Source organism: Chrysemys picta, chromosome 4, assembly GCF_011386835.1.
Source record: "Chrysemys picta bellii isolate R12L10 chromosome 4, ASM1138683v2, whole genome shotgun sequence".
In the NCBI taxonomy this organism is placed as follows: Eukaryota; Metazoa; Chordata; order Testudines; family Emydidae; genus Chrysemys; species Chrysemys picta.
Genome location: NC_088794.1, coordinates 83,603,675 through 83,619,726, shown reverse-complemented (window position 1 = coordinate 83,619,726; position 16,052 = coordinate 83,603,675). Strand labels below are relative to the sequence as shown.

At 50.8% G+C, this 16,052-nt stretch overlaps 1 protein-coding gene across 6 annotated transcripts in view; it reads left to right on the top strand.

Annotated features, from left to right (window-relative positions):
• The window catches only part of LRP4 (LDL receptor related protein 4), a 108,238-nt gene that overhangs the window by 69,945 nt on the left and 22,241 nt on the right, over positions 1-16,052 (top strand). For 4 of the 6 annotated variants that reach the window (XR_006174227.2, XM_008162676.4, XM_008162681.4 and 1 more), the window contains exons 4-20: positions 614-727; positions 1,181-1,297; positions 3,633-3,761; positions 4,259-4,378; positions 4,509-4,634; positions 6,614-6,739; positions 7,208-7,342; positions 7,535-7,660; positions 8,596-8,826; positions 9,078-9,234; positions 9,832-10,049; positions 10,424-10,600; positions 11,646-11,771; positions 12,571-12,779; positions 13,709-13,790; positions 14,442-14,547; positions 15,679-15,880. Coding sequence is in view for 5 of the 6 variants with exons in the window: in XM_008162676.4 (XP_008160898.1) it covers positions 614-727; positions 1,181-1,297; positions 3,633-3,761; positions 4,259-4,378; positions 4,509-4,634; positions 6,614-6,739; positions 7,208-7,342; positions 7,535-7,660; positions 8,596-8,826; positions 9,078-9,234; positions 9,832-10,049; positions 10,424-10,600; positions 11,646-11,771; positions 12,571-12,779; positions 13,709-13,790; positions 14,442-14,547; positions 15,679-15,880 (2,501 nt within the window). In the remaining variant the exon portion in view is untranslated. The remainder of the gene's footprint in view (positions 1-613; positions 728-1,180; positions 1,298-3,632; positions 3,762-4,258; positions 4,379-4,508; positions 4,635-6,613; positions 6,740-7,207; positions 7,343-7,534; positions 7,661-8,595; positions 8,827-9,077; positions 9,235-9,831; positions 10,050-10,423; positions 10,601-11,645; positions 11,772-12,570; positions 12,780-13,708; positions 13,791-14,441; positions 14,548-15,678; positions 15,881-16,052) is intronic. The other 2 variants (XM_065595135.1, XM_005302283.5) reach the window with 2 other exon arrangements.

Sequence of the window (16,052 nt, the reverse complement as noted above, 5' to 3'; positions counted from 1 at the left end):
CGGGGCGACTGGGCTGCGCTGCGGACCCGGCGGATCGTGCTGGGGCCGGGCGGACCCTGGCTTATGCCTCCCTATTTCCCCAGACATGTCCGGCTTTTTGAAAATTCCCCCCGGACAGGGATTTGAGCACCAAAAAGCCAGATATGTCCGGGGAAATCCGGATGTATGGTAACCCTAGAACTGTGGGAAGGAGGAGGACAAAGTTGACTACATGCGTGAGCTCCCAGGAAGTGTGGGTTGGGTCAGTGAGGTGAGCTGCCCAGTCTGCAGTACAGGAGATTCTTGTCCTAGCTGAAAGTTTCTGTTGGATCCAGTTCCTCTCAATGAGGGAAGGGTCCCCCTGAAAAGTTGCTGATACTGCAGTCCCTTCCTCATTGTCCTGCAAGGAAATCTCTGGGAGGGGATCTGAAGAGATGACTTGGAATCCTGGGTTGGCTTTGGCTGTCTCTAACCACCCCATGTTGTGCTGTGTGATGGGGGACAAGTTTTCCCTTCATGGTGGCACCCTCTTGGAGGGCATTGTTCAAAAGGGCCCATTTGTGCTGGGCTGAAGACTTGGCTCTGTAAAGTAAATCAGCTTGTCTTCAGCTCACTCTTGGCTGTGTCCTTGTAGCACCACGGGAATGCGAGGAGGATGAGTTCTCGTGTCAGAATGGATATTGCATCCGCAGCCTGTGGCACTGTGACGGTGACAATGACTGTGGTGACAACAGCGATGAGCAGTGTGGTGAGTGGCATGACCATGTGAATGGTCTAATCTAATTAGGGTGCTAATCTCCTAAAGTATGGTAAGGCCACATAGTTGGATTGCCTGAGATGAGCAGCTGGGGACATGCTTGCCAGGGTTACTGCTTGGGACCTGAGCCTGTGGGGCTTCTCTTCCAACCAGCAGCCCAGCCTGGTCTCATTTGTCCATGCTGGGACTTGTTGTTCCTTGACACAGAGCTCTGAATTCTTGAGGATTCCTTTCTAATCCAACACCCAATGCTAAACAGAATGAGCACTGCTGGTGTGCCCAGGCACCAGAGGGCATTAGTGTGTTTGGGTGCCCTGGGGGATTCAGTAGTGGCACAGGTGTGTTTGGGTGCTCTGGGAGACCTGGGCACAATGGGTGGCATTGACATGTTTGGGTGCCCTGGGAGACGTGGGCTCTGATTGCATTGCTGTCTCTGGCCTGCAGACATGAGGAAATGTTCAGAGAAGGAATTCCGCTGCAGCGATGGCAGCTGCATAGCCGAGCACTGGTTCTGTGATGGCGATACAGACTGCAAGGATGGCTCGGATGAGGAGAACTGCCGTGAGTATCCTCCTTCCCTCATAGCCTTGGGAGCTAGCTGCTTGCTCCTGCTACCAACCTGGGACCTAGTGTGCCTTCTGTAATATATGTTGGAAATGAACTGGCCCTGTTTGTGCTAGCAGCTTTGCTGTGTTCCATCCCTGGTGCTGGGGGCCATCATCAGCCCCATGGTGCAGAGAAGTACTGTATGTCTCTCTCTGGGTGGTAACCTGGGCTGGCTGCTTCTCTCTTCTGCTGCCAGGCTGGTGTGACCTTGAGCCGGAGCCAGGGATCCTGTGCACCACAGATGGGCCATAACATGAAGTGGAGAAGGAGAGGAAGGATCCCTCCCCTCACCTCCCCCTTTGATTCCTGCAGAGAATTCTAAAGGAACCCCCCATGCCTGCACCCCCTTTGGGGTCCCCCCGACCTTCATCTGTTTACTGGGATAGTTTGTTGACAATTTTGTCCAGTATTAGCTAAGTGGATAGAAGAGCTGGGAGCAATTCTCGGGAGTGTGGGGGAGCCAGAAGCAGCTGTCCCCGTTCTACGGGCCTGTAGCAACAGGGGCAGGATCCTGTTACTCCCCCCACCCCCTTGCTCTCGAGTCTCTGAGCGGCAGTTAGTGTCTGTGGAAGTTGCAGAGCTCCCCTCCCCCACTCGGCTCTCAAGGGCATTTTGCAGAATTTGTTCTAGATAGGAGGAAACTTCAAAAGGCTCTGGGAGGGGGATCAGGGCCTCCAGCTCCTGAAGGGCGGGAGGGGGTATGCGGGGAAGGGGGAGGGGGAGTTGTCTTTTATCTCTCCAGATAATGAGAGCTGGCAGGGAGCCAGAGCTGCAAAGATTTCTGAGCCTGGAAAGAGCTCTGAGAAGAAGCCAACCTCCCTCCCTCCTTCCAGCTCCCCTGCCTGTCCTTACCCTGCTGGCCATGGACAGGCCCTGGGGAAGGGAGAGGGAGACCTCCAACTTCCTGCTGCATGGCAGGATGGGGTAGAAATGGTGTCGCCTCGTCTCAGGCTTAGTTTGTGTTTCTCAAAGCCTGCCTAGTCCCCTTTTCTACTTTCTAACTGTTTTGCAGCTAAGCATTTTATTTGGATAGCAGGGTAGGTCTCCTACCCTTTCTCCTTTTATCCCCCTCCCCTGGGCTGCCAGCTGCCCTCTCTTCCCTGAACCCCACTGCCTGCCTGTTCAGCTCTCTAGAAGAGCACCTGGAGCCAGTCAGCTGGGCTCCTGTTCAGCATCTGGATATCAGACACTGGCATGAAATAAAGCTCTTACTGGGTGTCTGTTGCCTTTGCCCCATGCTCCCAGCTGGAGGGGCAGTTCTCTATGAATTCCTAGCAGTGGCAGCTTTCAGTCCAGTCCCCATCCCAAAGCCTCTCCATGACTCCAGAGATCACCAAGTTATTAGCTGGGTTCTTCAGCCTCCATGTGCTTAAATGTTGCATTTTCTTCTCTGGACAATGCCCCACAGCTCCCTGCCCAGGGTGAGAGAGGAATTCAGTCTCCATTGCACTGAACTCTCCAAGAATTTCTTGGCGAGGGCACCTTCCTGTGCAGCACCCGGCTGTCCCAGAGCAGGGCAGCGGGCAAACTCTTGACTCTGAATGTGCCAGGTCCTGTGCAGGGTCAGAGTCTGCTGGGAAGGATTTCAGTGATTTGGAGCAGTTTGTTTTGGCAGCATGTCAGGGGAAGCAACGCTTCAAAGGCCTGGTGCAAACCCGGGCACCTTGCTGCTCCACTGCTTACCTTCCCATCACATTTCTGAGTCCTTAAAGGAACAGTCCCATACTTCAGACCTGCAGTCTGACCTCCTACCTTGAACCTCAATAAGGTGAGGTTCATCGCACCACAAAGGCTGACTTTATTCTAAGAGGTATAGGGTTGGGTCAGGCTTGTTGCTTTGAATCCACCCTTCACCCTACTCCGACCCCTTGAGGTATTATATAAGCTTTTATTATAGGGCAGTATGATCTAGTGCTTTGACCACAGAATGAGGGAGTTAGCACTTCTAGGTTCTGTCCCTGGCTTTCCCTCTGTTGCTTCACCTCTCCATGCCTCAGTTCCCCATCTGTAACTCAGAGATAAGCTTGGAGATGAGGATGGATCTCCGGGTGGTGCTGAGTGGGTTGGTTCCATTGCATGAAGATGTCAACAGCTTTCCAGTGAAGTGTTTGAGTCCCAGTCAGTGCTGTGGATATGCTGAGGGCTGGAGGGAGGGAGCGAGCCACTTGTGCCCATGCACTGCACCTGCTATATTGGGTGCCTGCCAGGCCCCTCTTGTTCCCACCAACATAAGCATAAACTGGCTTGGTCCCTGCCCTTAGCCTTTCCTTTCCCTTGGTTTCCTTGTTAGCATCAGATGTTCCAGCCACAACCTGTAGCCTGGAGGAGTTCCAGTGTGCCTACGGACGCTGCATTCTGGACATCTACCATTGTGATGGAGACGATGACTGCGGGGACTGGTCTGATGAGTCCGACTGCTGTGAGTCAGCAGCAAGGGAGAGTAATCCCCTGGGTCCCCCCGGCAGCTGGTCCAAATGGGAGGATTTGGCTGGAGTTGGGGAAGGTGTCCCTCCCTAGTGCCCTGGCTGGAATTGGTTGGGGAGGGACACTGCCTAGAAGGAAAGTTTGGTTTTGTTGGCCTGGGTGGCAGGGTCATTGTCTAGCCAGGAGCCCTAGATACAGGGGCTGAAGCATTCCTGAATGGGTCAATTACATAAGAGCGACCCTACTGGGTCAGACCAATGGTCCATCTAGCTCAGTATCCTGTCTCCAACAGAGGCCAGTACCAGAGCTTCATGGGGAGTGTACGGAACAGGGCAGCTGGAGTGATCCACCCAAGTTCCCTTTCTTGCTTCTGGCAGTCAAAGATTTAGGGTTGCCCTGAGCATGGGGTTCACGTTTGTGCCAGTTGGACGTGAGGATGGCCTGGGGGGAATTGAAATGCCTTGGTACTAACGTGCTGTGCCCTCTCTGCAGCATCTCACCAGCCGTGCCGCTCCGGGGAATTCATGTGCAACAGTGGCTTGTGTATCAACGCAGGCTGGCGGTGTGATGGCGACTTTGATTGTGATGACCAGTCAGATGAGAAGAACTGCAGTGAGTGCCTGGGATGCCAGGCAGAGGCCTGGTCTGTGGTGGTGATATGGAGTGGAAGGGAATTAGGGTATGAGGCTGGTGGGTTAGATTATAATTGCTCTGTATAGCTGTTTTTCCTTTGTTTCCCCAGCCACATCCATGTGCACAGCTGACCAATTCCGCTGTAAATCTGGGCGCTGTGTCCGTCTGTCATGGCGTTGTGATGGAGAGGATGACTGTTCTGACAACAGTGATGAGGAGAGCTGTGAGAACACAGGTAGGTCTTGGCAGGGGGAAGCTGCATTGTTTGTTACAGCTAATGGCTCTGAATTAGACATCATAGGTAGCTAAGCATTGATTCCTCCACCTCCCCCTTTGCCCTCCCTTCAGCAACAACTTCTGGTATGGAGACTGCACTTACTGTATTAGTCAATAACATCCCTGTAGATACTGACTGAAGTTCAAGTGTCCATGCTGATTGTTTTAGAGCTATCAGCTGTTGTAGGTACCTTTGTGCAGGAGACGCTAATCCTGAAAAAACAATTGCACATGTAACCACAACTACAAGGAGTCTGATAACACCACTGGTCCTCACCCCAGTAATGAAGGTATCTAAACAAAAAGTCAAAGGAATGATGACCACCAAGAAACCAAACCAAACCTGCAGTACCCCTGAAATAAAATACCAGGGTTAGGATGAATTGATACATCCAACACTATAATAAAGCCAACTTTTTGGAGATTCTTCATTAATCAGCCAAGACCTACCATAAATATGGTGAAGGTCAGTTGATAACAGTTAACTGATGGGATCCAATACGCACACACTGTAAAATGTCTGAGGATTTGTCTGGCCAGGAATGTTACCTAATGTTCAGCGGCTTATAGTAAAGTTGACATTTAAGAGTCCAAAACTGGTGCTGAAATTTGGCTCAGTGGAGAATTAGTCTTACCAGCTATGAAAAAAGGATACAAGCACCTTCTAGACACGTAATTGCCAGTGCGACAAAGCTGATCAGTTGGTGTTGCTTTAGTCTGTCTAGTAAGCTTTTTGAAATCACAAATCCAGAAATAATATGGCATCTTTCTGTCAGTTATAATGAACAAGTTTCAGATGTCAAAATGGCTCATTTAAACTGTGGCTCTGCTCTGAAAAGCGACTCTGTAAATATATTGTTGGATTCCAGGTTTGTGTCTCTATCTGGGTCTTGTATTGGTGCCAATCACCATAGTCTCTTGATTTTTTTTCTTCTCACACATCACTTGTAATAAAGCTTCTGGAGGCCAAATTATTTCATCAGTACATCTGTGGAGCCCCATTGCCTTTCACGGTTTTGCACAGGTGTTACCATAACCAATTATGCTGATGATTTACAAGAAGGAATCGGTTCCAGCTCCCTCCCTCTGAGCTGGGTTGGTTCTGCAAGGCTAACTGGAGTAAATAGCAGTCACAACATATTTTAGTAACTTGGCTCATCAGATCTGACTCTGATGATTAAGATGATCCCATTTTATATAGTGCTCTTTTACAGTAAAAATTAATTTCAGTTAATAAAAGGAGAAAGGAAGGTCCTGGATAAAACTGCACAGCGTCTCCCTGCCATCAGCAGAAACTGAAGTGTGTGGCTCACTTGTGAAATCCTCTTTCCACATATGACTTTTCAAGGCTTTGTGTAAACCCTAGTCCAAATCCATCAAAGAGCTTTCCATATAGAACAGGGTAAAACTCTGTTTTTGACAAACGTAAGATTGCATTAGGGTGACATCTCACATGATTAAAGTGGGAGGAAAGCGTGCAGGCTAGCTCTTCGGACACATGTTGAGAAGGGGCCCAGGACGCTTGTGGAATCTGGCATTAACAGGAATTAAACTGTGATCTTGCACTCAATCTGAGAGAAATAAAATATCTGGACTTCTTCATAGAGTAATACTTGGCACAGGCTGGAGGGGAATCTGAGGTCCTCTGAAGCAACACAAGGGAGGAGGCAGTAGTGGGGAGTGTAAAGTGAACCTAAGCTGCTTTCCCAAGATCCACAGAAACATAAAACAATAGGTTCAATCTAATTCCAAAAGAGAAGACTGTAATGAATGTGATGGAGATGAGGTAACGTAGCACAGCCAAGGGGTAAGGGGACTATGCACTCCTCTTTTCTTCTTTCTGCCGTGGGACTTGCTGTCCTGTGCAGCAAACCTCTGCTGAGCTGATCTTGTTTGAATCCTAGTTCTGGGTATGTGACTTCCCTTCTGCCCCCACAGGGAGTCCCCAGTGTGCCCCTGACCAGTTCCTTTGTGGGAACGGGCGCTGTATTGGCCAGAGGAAGCTGTGCAACGGTGTGAACGACTGTGGAGATGGCAGCGACGAGAGTCCCCACCAAAACTGCCGTAAGTCTCCCCATTCCCAGCACCTCATGGTTGAGCTGGGTAAGGTGGGGGTCAACCCCCGTGATATTGAGAGCCATGTGCCTAGGGAAAGCGATCCTAGTGATCTTAATAGGAGTTATGAGGAAGAGACCCCAGCAGTGGTCTCTGGGGTGATTGATGTGCAGGCTTTGAAGAGGGAGTGAGGGGAGCAATTGGAAGATCAATCCTGTGCTGTCTACAGCTGAATGTTTTTTCAGAGAGTGAATCCCAAAGGTTCCTGCTCCATCTGCCAATGCACAGATCTTGGGAGGAGTTGTTACCCTTTGAGTGGAATGTTGCTGCCACCTAAGGGGATGCAGCCTTCTGCAGGATATGTCTCCTCCCTTCAGGGTTAGCCTTTTCCACAAGCCTGCTGCTGTCTAACAGCTGAGCATAATAGCAGCTGCCTTGACTCATCTCTGTCCTCTTTACATGTTGCTGCCCCTACAGGTCCACGGACAGGTGAGGAGAACTGCAATCTCAACAATGGGGGCTGTGCCCAGAAGTGCCAGATGGTGCGAGGGACGGTGCAGTGCACCTGCCACACAGGTTACAGGCTGCTGGAGGACGGCCGATCATGTCAAGGTGAGCAGGCAGGGTCAGTCATTCCATCTCTCCTCACTGCAGCAATAAGGTACTTGCAGCTGGAGGTCTATGACAGGGATGGAAGTTGGAATACGGACATAGAGACAGAGCAGCAGGGAGATGTGGACAGCTCCTGGTAGGGGTGGGATCTTGGTGACCTAATTGTAACTTTGTTCCCTTGCCCTTTTGTAGATGTGAATGAATGTGCTGAGGAGGGTTACTGCAGCCAGGGCTGCACCAACAGTGAGGGTGGCTTCCAGTGCTGGTGTGAGCAAGGCTATGAGCTTCGCCCGGACAAGCGCAGCTGCAAAGCTCTGGGTAAGAAGGAACTATCAGCTCTAGAGTGTGTGCATGCGTGTGCACACTCTGGTAACTCAGTTCAGTAATTCTTTGTTTACGTGGCTAGGTGGATAAGTCCTACCAATATGTAAGAGAGGTGGGGCTCTCAAGTCTGTGTCAGAGATGGTATGATCTGCCTAGGACAGAGATTCACCCTCCGGGTTTACTGCCCAGTGGTTGGTAGCTGTGTAGTGCCACAACACACTCTCCGCTAGAGTCAAGCCCAGCTCCTCTCCTTCTGCTCTCTTGTGTCCCAGACCCTGCAGCAGAAAGAATTTCTCTGTCATGCTGGTTGCACAGTTGCTCCTCTATGGGTTTGGACTGTGCTTTGTAACCAGAAATAGAAACAGACTCATGATCACTGATTCTGTATTGGCAAGACTCTGCTTTATGTTTGCATATTTCATTCTCTGAGTATGGACACCGTGTGCTTTTAAAGACACACATTGTTTTCACCCTAGCTTGGTTCCTTAGCTCCCCTAATGTAGCATAGCTCAGCAAGTGCTGTTGTACACCTACTTACAAGACAAAACCAAAAAAAGAAACAAATAAGGCAGCCCCTCTCTGCTAAGCTTGCTCTGGCTGTCTAGGACTGACTGTAACTGTTGTCTCACCTGTCCTTTCAGACTGTAAGCTGTGTCGTAGAGGGGGAGGGCGGAGTACACCATATGCTTGTGATGGCAGGTGCTTGTGTCTGCGGGAATGGCTAATGGGGCTGATGTGAGACGCTCAGGCAGGGGATAGGGTTGATCAGCTCTTGGTGAGCATTTGCAAAGTGCTTCAAAGTTGCCCATCCCAGTGTCATTAGTGGGAACACCCACCTTATCTCCTCTTCCCAGTCCTTTACACCCATCAGTTGGCTCAGGGAGTGACCAGTCAGGTTCTCCTCATGCTCTCTTCTGTGTGTCCCTCAGGGCCAGAGCCAGTGCTGCTCTTTGCCAATCGGATTGACATCCGGCAGGTGCTGCCTCATCGCTCGGAGTACACCTTGCTCCTGAACAACCTGGAGAATGCCATTGCCCTTGATTTCCACCACAGCAAGGAGCTAGTGTTTTGGTCTGATGTCACACTGGACCGCATCATGAGGGCCAACCTCAATGGCAGCAACGTAGAGGAAGTGGTGTCCACAGGGCTGGAGAGCCCAGGTGTGTGGCCAGCAATCAGGGCAAAGGCATGGGAAGTTGACCAGACCACACAATGTGGGAGTGGAGGAAGAGAGAGACAGCTGGGATGTGTCCCCTGTGTATGGCTCTCCTTAAATGGGGATGGTGGAGGGTACTCTCCTCCTGGAGTTTGAGGCTTGGCCTGAGGGATTGAAGGAGAAGAGGAATTGTTCCTAGCAGCATAATCTGCCCTTCTTGGTTTTGGTCTGTGATTAATTCTTCCCCTTGGCTAGGTGGACTTGCCATTGACTGGATCCATGACAAGCTGTACTGGACAGACTCTGGGACGTCTCGGATTGAAGTGGCGAATCTGGATGGCACGCACAGAAAGGTGCTTCTGTGGGAGAACCTGGAGAAACCACGAGCAATTGCGCTCCACCCCATGGAGGGGTGAGTGGGGGCATGGGGCTCCACTAACTCCTCTATTGGGGGAACCCTCCAAATTAGTGCTTAATTTGTGCCAGGGCTGACACCGACACCTCTAGGCTTGGAAGTTCTTAGCCCTGACATCTCTGGGCTTGTCGAGTCAGTTATGAGAGTAAAAAAATTGCTTGAGCCCTGGCACCTAATTGGTTGAGCCCCGGCACCTCTTTCTTTACAAATTAAGTACTGTTCCAAATACATGGGACTGAGCAGTGAGGGCCCTATCCTTGATCTAGACTTCTCCTTGTTTCCTGGCCCAGGGCCTCCTCTGTACACACAGTATTGCCTTTGATCACAGGGTTAGGGAGCCTTACGAAGCAGGAGGCTCCAGGCCAGGATGCATCCAGGGAAATGCTTGCCCTTTCCTTGGGTCACTGCAAATTGAATCCAAAGAGTGTTGCATGGCAGGCTGGGGCTGCTCTCGCTTCCCCTGTGACTGAGACCCAGTCCCATGGCTTGAGGTTACAAAGCCAGCTTGTTCTCTCCCTTGCTGTGAAGTGATGCCTGGTGCCATTCTTAGGGCCTCAATTTCCTAGCCTTCAGGCCTCTCCTTCCCTCCTCTAGCACCATCTACTGGACAGATTGGGGCAACACACCTCGCATTGAATACTCCAGCATGGATGGCTCCAATCGACGCATCATTGCTGATACGCACCTCTTCTGGCCCAACGGGCTGACCATTGACTATGCTGGACACCGGATGTACTGGGTGGATGCCAAGCACCATGTCATTGAGAGGGCTGACTTGGATGGGCGGAACAGGAAGGCTGTTATCAGCCAAGGTGAGAACTAGGCTTCAGCTGTGGGGAGAGCTATACTGCATCAGGAAAGATATAGCAGTACAGAGTGAGCTTTGGAGCAACCTGTATGAGGGCTGCTACATTTACTTTCCATTCCCCCAACTCCCCAAACACCACCATGGAGTGAGTCTGCCATACTTCTCCCATCCCTTGGGGACAGGCTCTGCCCCTCTCCTCCCAGCCCTTGAAGAGAAGCAAAGTTCTTTTTGGTGAACGCTGGATTTGGCTCTGCTGAGTCTGTTAGGGTCAGAGACCCCTGGGTGTGCAGGCTCAGGGGCTTTCCTCTGCTTTTCTGCTAGTCTGGCTTTCCTGAGGTCTGAATTAACCTGTATGTCTGTGCTGGACTTTTGCTGCAGGCCTCCCACACCCCTTTGCTATCACAGTGTTTGAGGATAGCCTGTACTGGACGGACTGGCACACCAAGAGCATCAATAGTGCCAACAAATTCACCGGCAAGAACCAGGAGATCATCCGCAACAAGCTCCACTTCCCCATGGATATCCACACACTGCACCCTCAGCGCCAGCCAGCAGGTAACTGCAGAGGGGGCAGGGAGACACATCTGCAGAGGGAAAGCGAACCAGCTGGGGACCTGTCACTGCCCAGCTTCTATGGCAGGGAGAGTCCAGGCCTGGGACTCAGGGATACTGTTCTATCCACTACTCACTATCTCCCCCGTGAGGCCCATGCACGACCCCAAGCTTACCTCTGCTACCAGAGTCCAGTACTAATTTCTCCATCCAGCAACTTTTGGCTTGATGTTATTTCAAGGCTCTTTCTCCAGTTGTTGGATGGGTGTACCACAGCCGCCCCTTCTACCCCTCGCCGCCCCCCCCCCGCTGGCACAGGGGGACAGTTGCTTTCTGATCGTGAATGTTTAGGGCAGTGATCCCTAAACAGTGTACCCCCCTAGGGGAGTGCGGAGGAATGTTCGGAGGGGTGCAGTGGGGCCTGGGCCAGCCCCGCCCTGCTCCCAGCTCCACTCTGGCACCACCCCCAGCCACTGGCTCCTGACCACAGTTCCACTCCTGGCCACAGCGCAGCTCTGACCGCAGCCCCGCTCCTGGCCCCAGTTGCAGCTCCGACTGCGGCCTTGCTCCCAGCCTCAACCACACCCCTGTTCCCGGCTGCGACCTCAGCTGCAGCACTGGCCCTGCTCCCAACCATGGATCCCAGCCCTGACTATGGCTCCCAGCCCCAACTGCAGCTCCTGGCGGGGGGATGTGTACCAGGAAAGGGGAGAATGCGACAAAAAAAGTTTGGGGACCACTAGTTTAGGGCTTGTCTACACACAAGTTATTCTGAAATAGTTACACCACTCTAAATTCACTCCCTACCCTATTCCAGAATAATTTTCCTATGTAGACAAGCCGTTTGTGCCCATGTCCCTGCGGGGCTAGTCTACGTGAATGGGCAGGAGGTCCAAATAGCTACCCCAAAGTAGAACATTTCCCAGCTCTTGCGTGTGCGCCTACATGTCCCTCTCTGCCCTTCCCACCTGCCCTCACCCCTGCTATGTCTCTTGCTCTCTTTACTGGTTGCCTTATGCGTGGTTGTTTTTGTTTTTGGCTATTTGAGCAGGGAAAAACCGCTGTGGGGCCAACAATGGGGGCTGCACTCACCTGTGCTTGCCAAACAGCAAGGATTACACCTGTGCCTGCCCCACAGGCTTCCGCAAGACCAGCAGCCACACCTGTGCTCAGAGTAAGTGGGGTGGGATCGGAGCCTGCATGTCACAGTCCCAAATGCTCCCAGTCTCAGATGTGCTCACGCAGCCCCACGTCCCATGTGTAGAAGTGGGTCAGAAATCTGCGTAAGCAGCAGCTGTGTCACTTCCAGGCACGGGGTGAGAGGGGTGCAGCAGAAAAAGCCTTTAGAGGAGGGTAGGGTAACATAAGAGGTCTACTGTAAGCTCATGTCATCCTTTTGCACCCCCCTACTGAGCACCAGATTGGTGCAAGATGTATGTTTGCTTTGTATATCCATTCCAGCCTGCTTACAGCTGAGGTAGTGCTTATGCCACAGTGTGTGTCCACAGCTGAATGGGTGTGTCACCTGGAAACTCCCACATGAACTGCACCCTTTGGCCTTTGTGAGCAATGAATAGCTTAATTCCAAGGACTGCAGGGGAGTTACTCCTGATTTACAGTGTGCTCAATTACAGGAGAATTAGCCCCCTTGTTTCCTGGAATCACAGATGATGGCAAAGCTACCTGCTGTAGGTCAGATCTGTGTTCCATGTAGGTTCCAGATCTGATGGGTTTGTTCCATGCAGTGTGATCTCTCCCACCCCCAGGAAACAGATTCCCATTACTATATTCTCCTCCTCCTCCCCACCTCTCCCCCCCGCCCCCCATTCCCAGCAGTGAGGGCCTGGCCTGTGACTCAGCATTGAGTGGTGTGTATGCAGTGGAGCTCCGATGTAACAGGAGAATTGTCTGTGTTTGTCACTATGTTGTTGAACTTAGAGAAATTAAAAGAAGACCTTTCGACCTTTGATCAGGTCTTGACAAGTTCCTGCTTTTTGCCCGAAGGATGGACATCCGTCGGATCAGCTTCGACACAGAAGACCTGTCAGATGATGTCATCCCCCTGGCTGATGTGCGCAGTGCTGTGGCTCTGGACTGGGACTCCAAGGATGACTATGTCTACTGGACAGATGTCAGCACCGACTCCATTAGCAGAGCAAAATGGGATGGATCAGGCCAGAAGGTACAATATTCTGTAGATGTGAGGTTACCAGGCCAAGCAGCTTCTGGGGATCTCAGCCTTCTGTGTTAGCAACAGAGGGTCCTGTGGCACCTTTAAGACTAACAGAAGTATTGGGAGCATAAGCTTTCGTGGGTAAGAACCTCACTTCTTCAGATGCAAGACTTGCCCACGAAAGCTTATGCTCCCAATACTTCTGTTAGTCTTAAAGGTGCCACAGGACCCTCTGTTGCTTTTTACAGATTCAGACTAACATGGCTACCCCTCTGTTACTTGACAGCCTTCTGTGTTGTGAATCTGGATTGAGGTTTCTGTATGAACCATTGGGGCTGTATCAGCCTTCTGGGGGTATGCTACCCTGGTCCTGTCCATGCCCACATTAGTTTTGGCTCGTGTTAATCACTGGTGATCCAAGGTGAGCTCTTAGACCCTTGTGTGTCCTGTGTGTGCACCTCCTTGTCTGGGACTCCCTGCAGTTAGGGCAAGAGAGAACATTGATTTGTAAATACCCAGCTACGGCTTCGATTTTTCACAGGCAGAGTCTCAATAAAACACAAACGAACAAGGTTCTAAATCCCATTTTCCCTGGCTCAGCAGGAACTGAGAGCGTGGCAGGGACTGTGCTTTCCCGTGAGTTACTTTCTGGGCATCCCCTTTGGCTCATGCTCAGGTTGCCATTGACAGAGCTCAAGAGTTTGACGGTTGGGGAATGAAATAAAGGTAGAAAATGGGGGTGTCCAAAAGCCATTCTTTAACTGACATGTTTGAATTCTGAAGTCCTCAACACTTTTTCTCATGTGGATTTTTCCTGCTTGGATTTTGCTAGCCTGAGTTGTTTGTGTTGCTGGCAGTGGACAGGCGGAGAGCCAGGCTCAAGGACTTTTCTCAAGGGAGTTTCTTGTTTGCTGACCTTTGTTTTGGTTCTTGCTCAGGTTGTGGTGGATACCAGCTTGGAAAGCCCAGCTGGACTGGCTATCGATTGGGTCACCAACAAGCTGTATTGGACTGATGCAGGTACAGGGGTCTTATGCTCTCTACAGGGTGTAATCTTCTTCCCTGTTCATAAAAACTCAGTATTAGCTTGGCAGCCTGATCTGTTTCAATTTTGTCTTTCTCCATTTGGCAAACATGGGTTCTCCTTCCCCATCTTTCTGATGAAGCAGGAACCAATTTGGCTTCCTGTGTTACTTCTACTGGGGCTCTAACCCCATTGCTGATGTCTGCAGGAATGTGTATGTCCGAGGACAACAGCTGCCCGCTGCAGAGGGCTCTCACTTGAGTTTTCCAACCACGTACCTCAGGACAGAATGGTTAGAATCTGGAGGATATTTCTGCCAGAGAATTAGAGTTCTGAGGTATGTCAGGAAGGTATCCCCCGAGACATCCTCTGGGGCCTAGCCAGATGCCTGTGATGGTCTGGTAGAGCACTTCCTCCCAGCTGCACTGGGTTTCAGCAGTTGCTGGGGTTGGGAAGTTGAACGTGAGAGTTCTCTGCTGAGTAAGTCTGTTCCGCACTCACTTCAGGCCTCTCAGGTCAGGTGAGAGGATAGCAGGCAGGGAAACTGAATCACTGTATCAATGTTGGTTTCTTCTGTCTCCTGAGGTTCCAGAGGTCTTTGATCTTTCTCTCCTTCTCTGTCACCCCCGCTCTCCTGATCTCTGTAGGAACAGACCGGATAGAGGTCTCCAACACAGATGGGACCATGAGGACTGTACTGATCTGGGAGAACCTAGATAGACCACGAGATATTGTGGTGGATCCTGTTGGAGGGTGAGAACTTCTTTCCTCTTGGGATTACATGGCGATAAATTCTGTCTCTCTGAATTGTTTGGTTTTGATTCATTGTGCCATTGCCCTTATATCGGACACCTTGGGGCTTTAGAGAGACCCACACCTAGAAAGGCCTCCATAACAGGTCTACCAAGGTCTGAAAAGAAGAGCCTGACTTGTGGATGCTGGTGGCATTGACAAGACAAGCAGCAGGCACTTCTAGAACAAGCAGCTCAGAGTGATAGCTGTTATTTTGGGCCTCATCCCACTCACACAGTGTAAATCAGGAGTAACTCACTGAAGTCCATATAATTACACTAGTGTAAAATAAGTTTGAGAAGAGGGCTTTTATTTATTTATATAGTGTGTTCTTCATTCCATGTTGATGCTGAGTTCTTGTGAGGGCCCTGCTATCTGCTTGGCCATTAGGTTAATCTGAAGACAGAAGTGAATTACAGTGGCATATCACCAGCTAAATTAGTGCAAACATTTTTGGTCCCAAGTGAGCTGCAGAATCCATGGGCCCAGGAATATCATATCCAATGAGTGTGTCTCCCAGGTTTCATTCTCCCACAGAAAGAAAATCTCAAAATATCAGGTTTGTAGGAAGTGAATTGTAATAAAAGCTTCTGCCTTTGAGCCACAGGACCTTGCAGAGCCAAGCATCAGACTAGGTTGGGTGGCTGGGCACAAGCCCAGCAGCTCTTGCTTCCCAAGTGCTGGAAGGCTGGAATAAATCTGCACCGTTCTCTTCTTTGGTGTTTACTGGGAGGCTGATGCAGAGCAGTTCTGCTTCCATCTCATGATTGCAGGGATTTGAAGACAGTTAAGAAATATCTTCTTAAGGCAACAATAAGGCAACTTGCTTCTGCATCCTCTTTCAGTCTTACCATCTCTCTCCTCCTTGCCAGGTTCTTGGCAGAGGAGGGGCTATGAATTCTTGACCAGGACAATGTGTATAAAAAGATGGCAGGGCCCTAGAGATGGAAGTACAGATCATGTTAGCCTGACACTGTTTTCCTCTGGCTGCTGAAGGCACCAAGACACTTGACTTTTCTGGCTAATGGTGAGCAGCTGTGGGAGCAGGAGTAGGAGTGCAGGTGCTCACTTCCCTTTGGGCCCTGTGTTCAGGTTCATGTACTGGACTGATTGGGGAGTCAGCCCGAAGATTGAGCGTGCTGGTATGGATGCCTCCAGCCGCCTGGTGATCATATCCTCCAATCTGACTTGGCCCAACGGGCTGGCCATTGACTACGAGTCTCAGCGCCTGTATTGGGCGGATGCTGGCATGAAGACCATTGAGTATGCCAACCTGGATGGCAGTGAGAGAAAGGTAAGAGAACCAGGCCAGAGGGAAGGGGAGGCTGGGATGCTGAGTGCCTATCCTAGAGGACAAAGTGCTGGCAGGAAAGAATGGCATGGGTCAAATGGAAGTAAAGTTCCCAAATCAAGACATTGTCAGCTACTTGTACAGAGAGAAAAGAGCCCCCTTTATGACTGCAAAG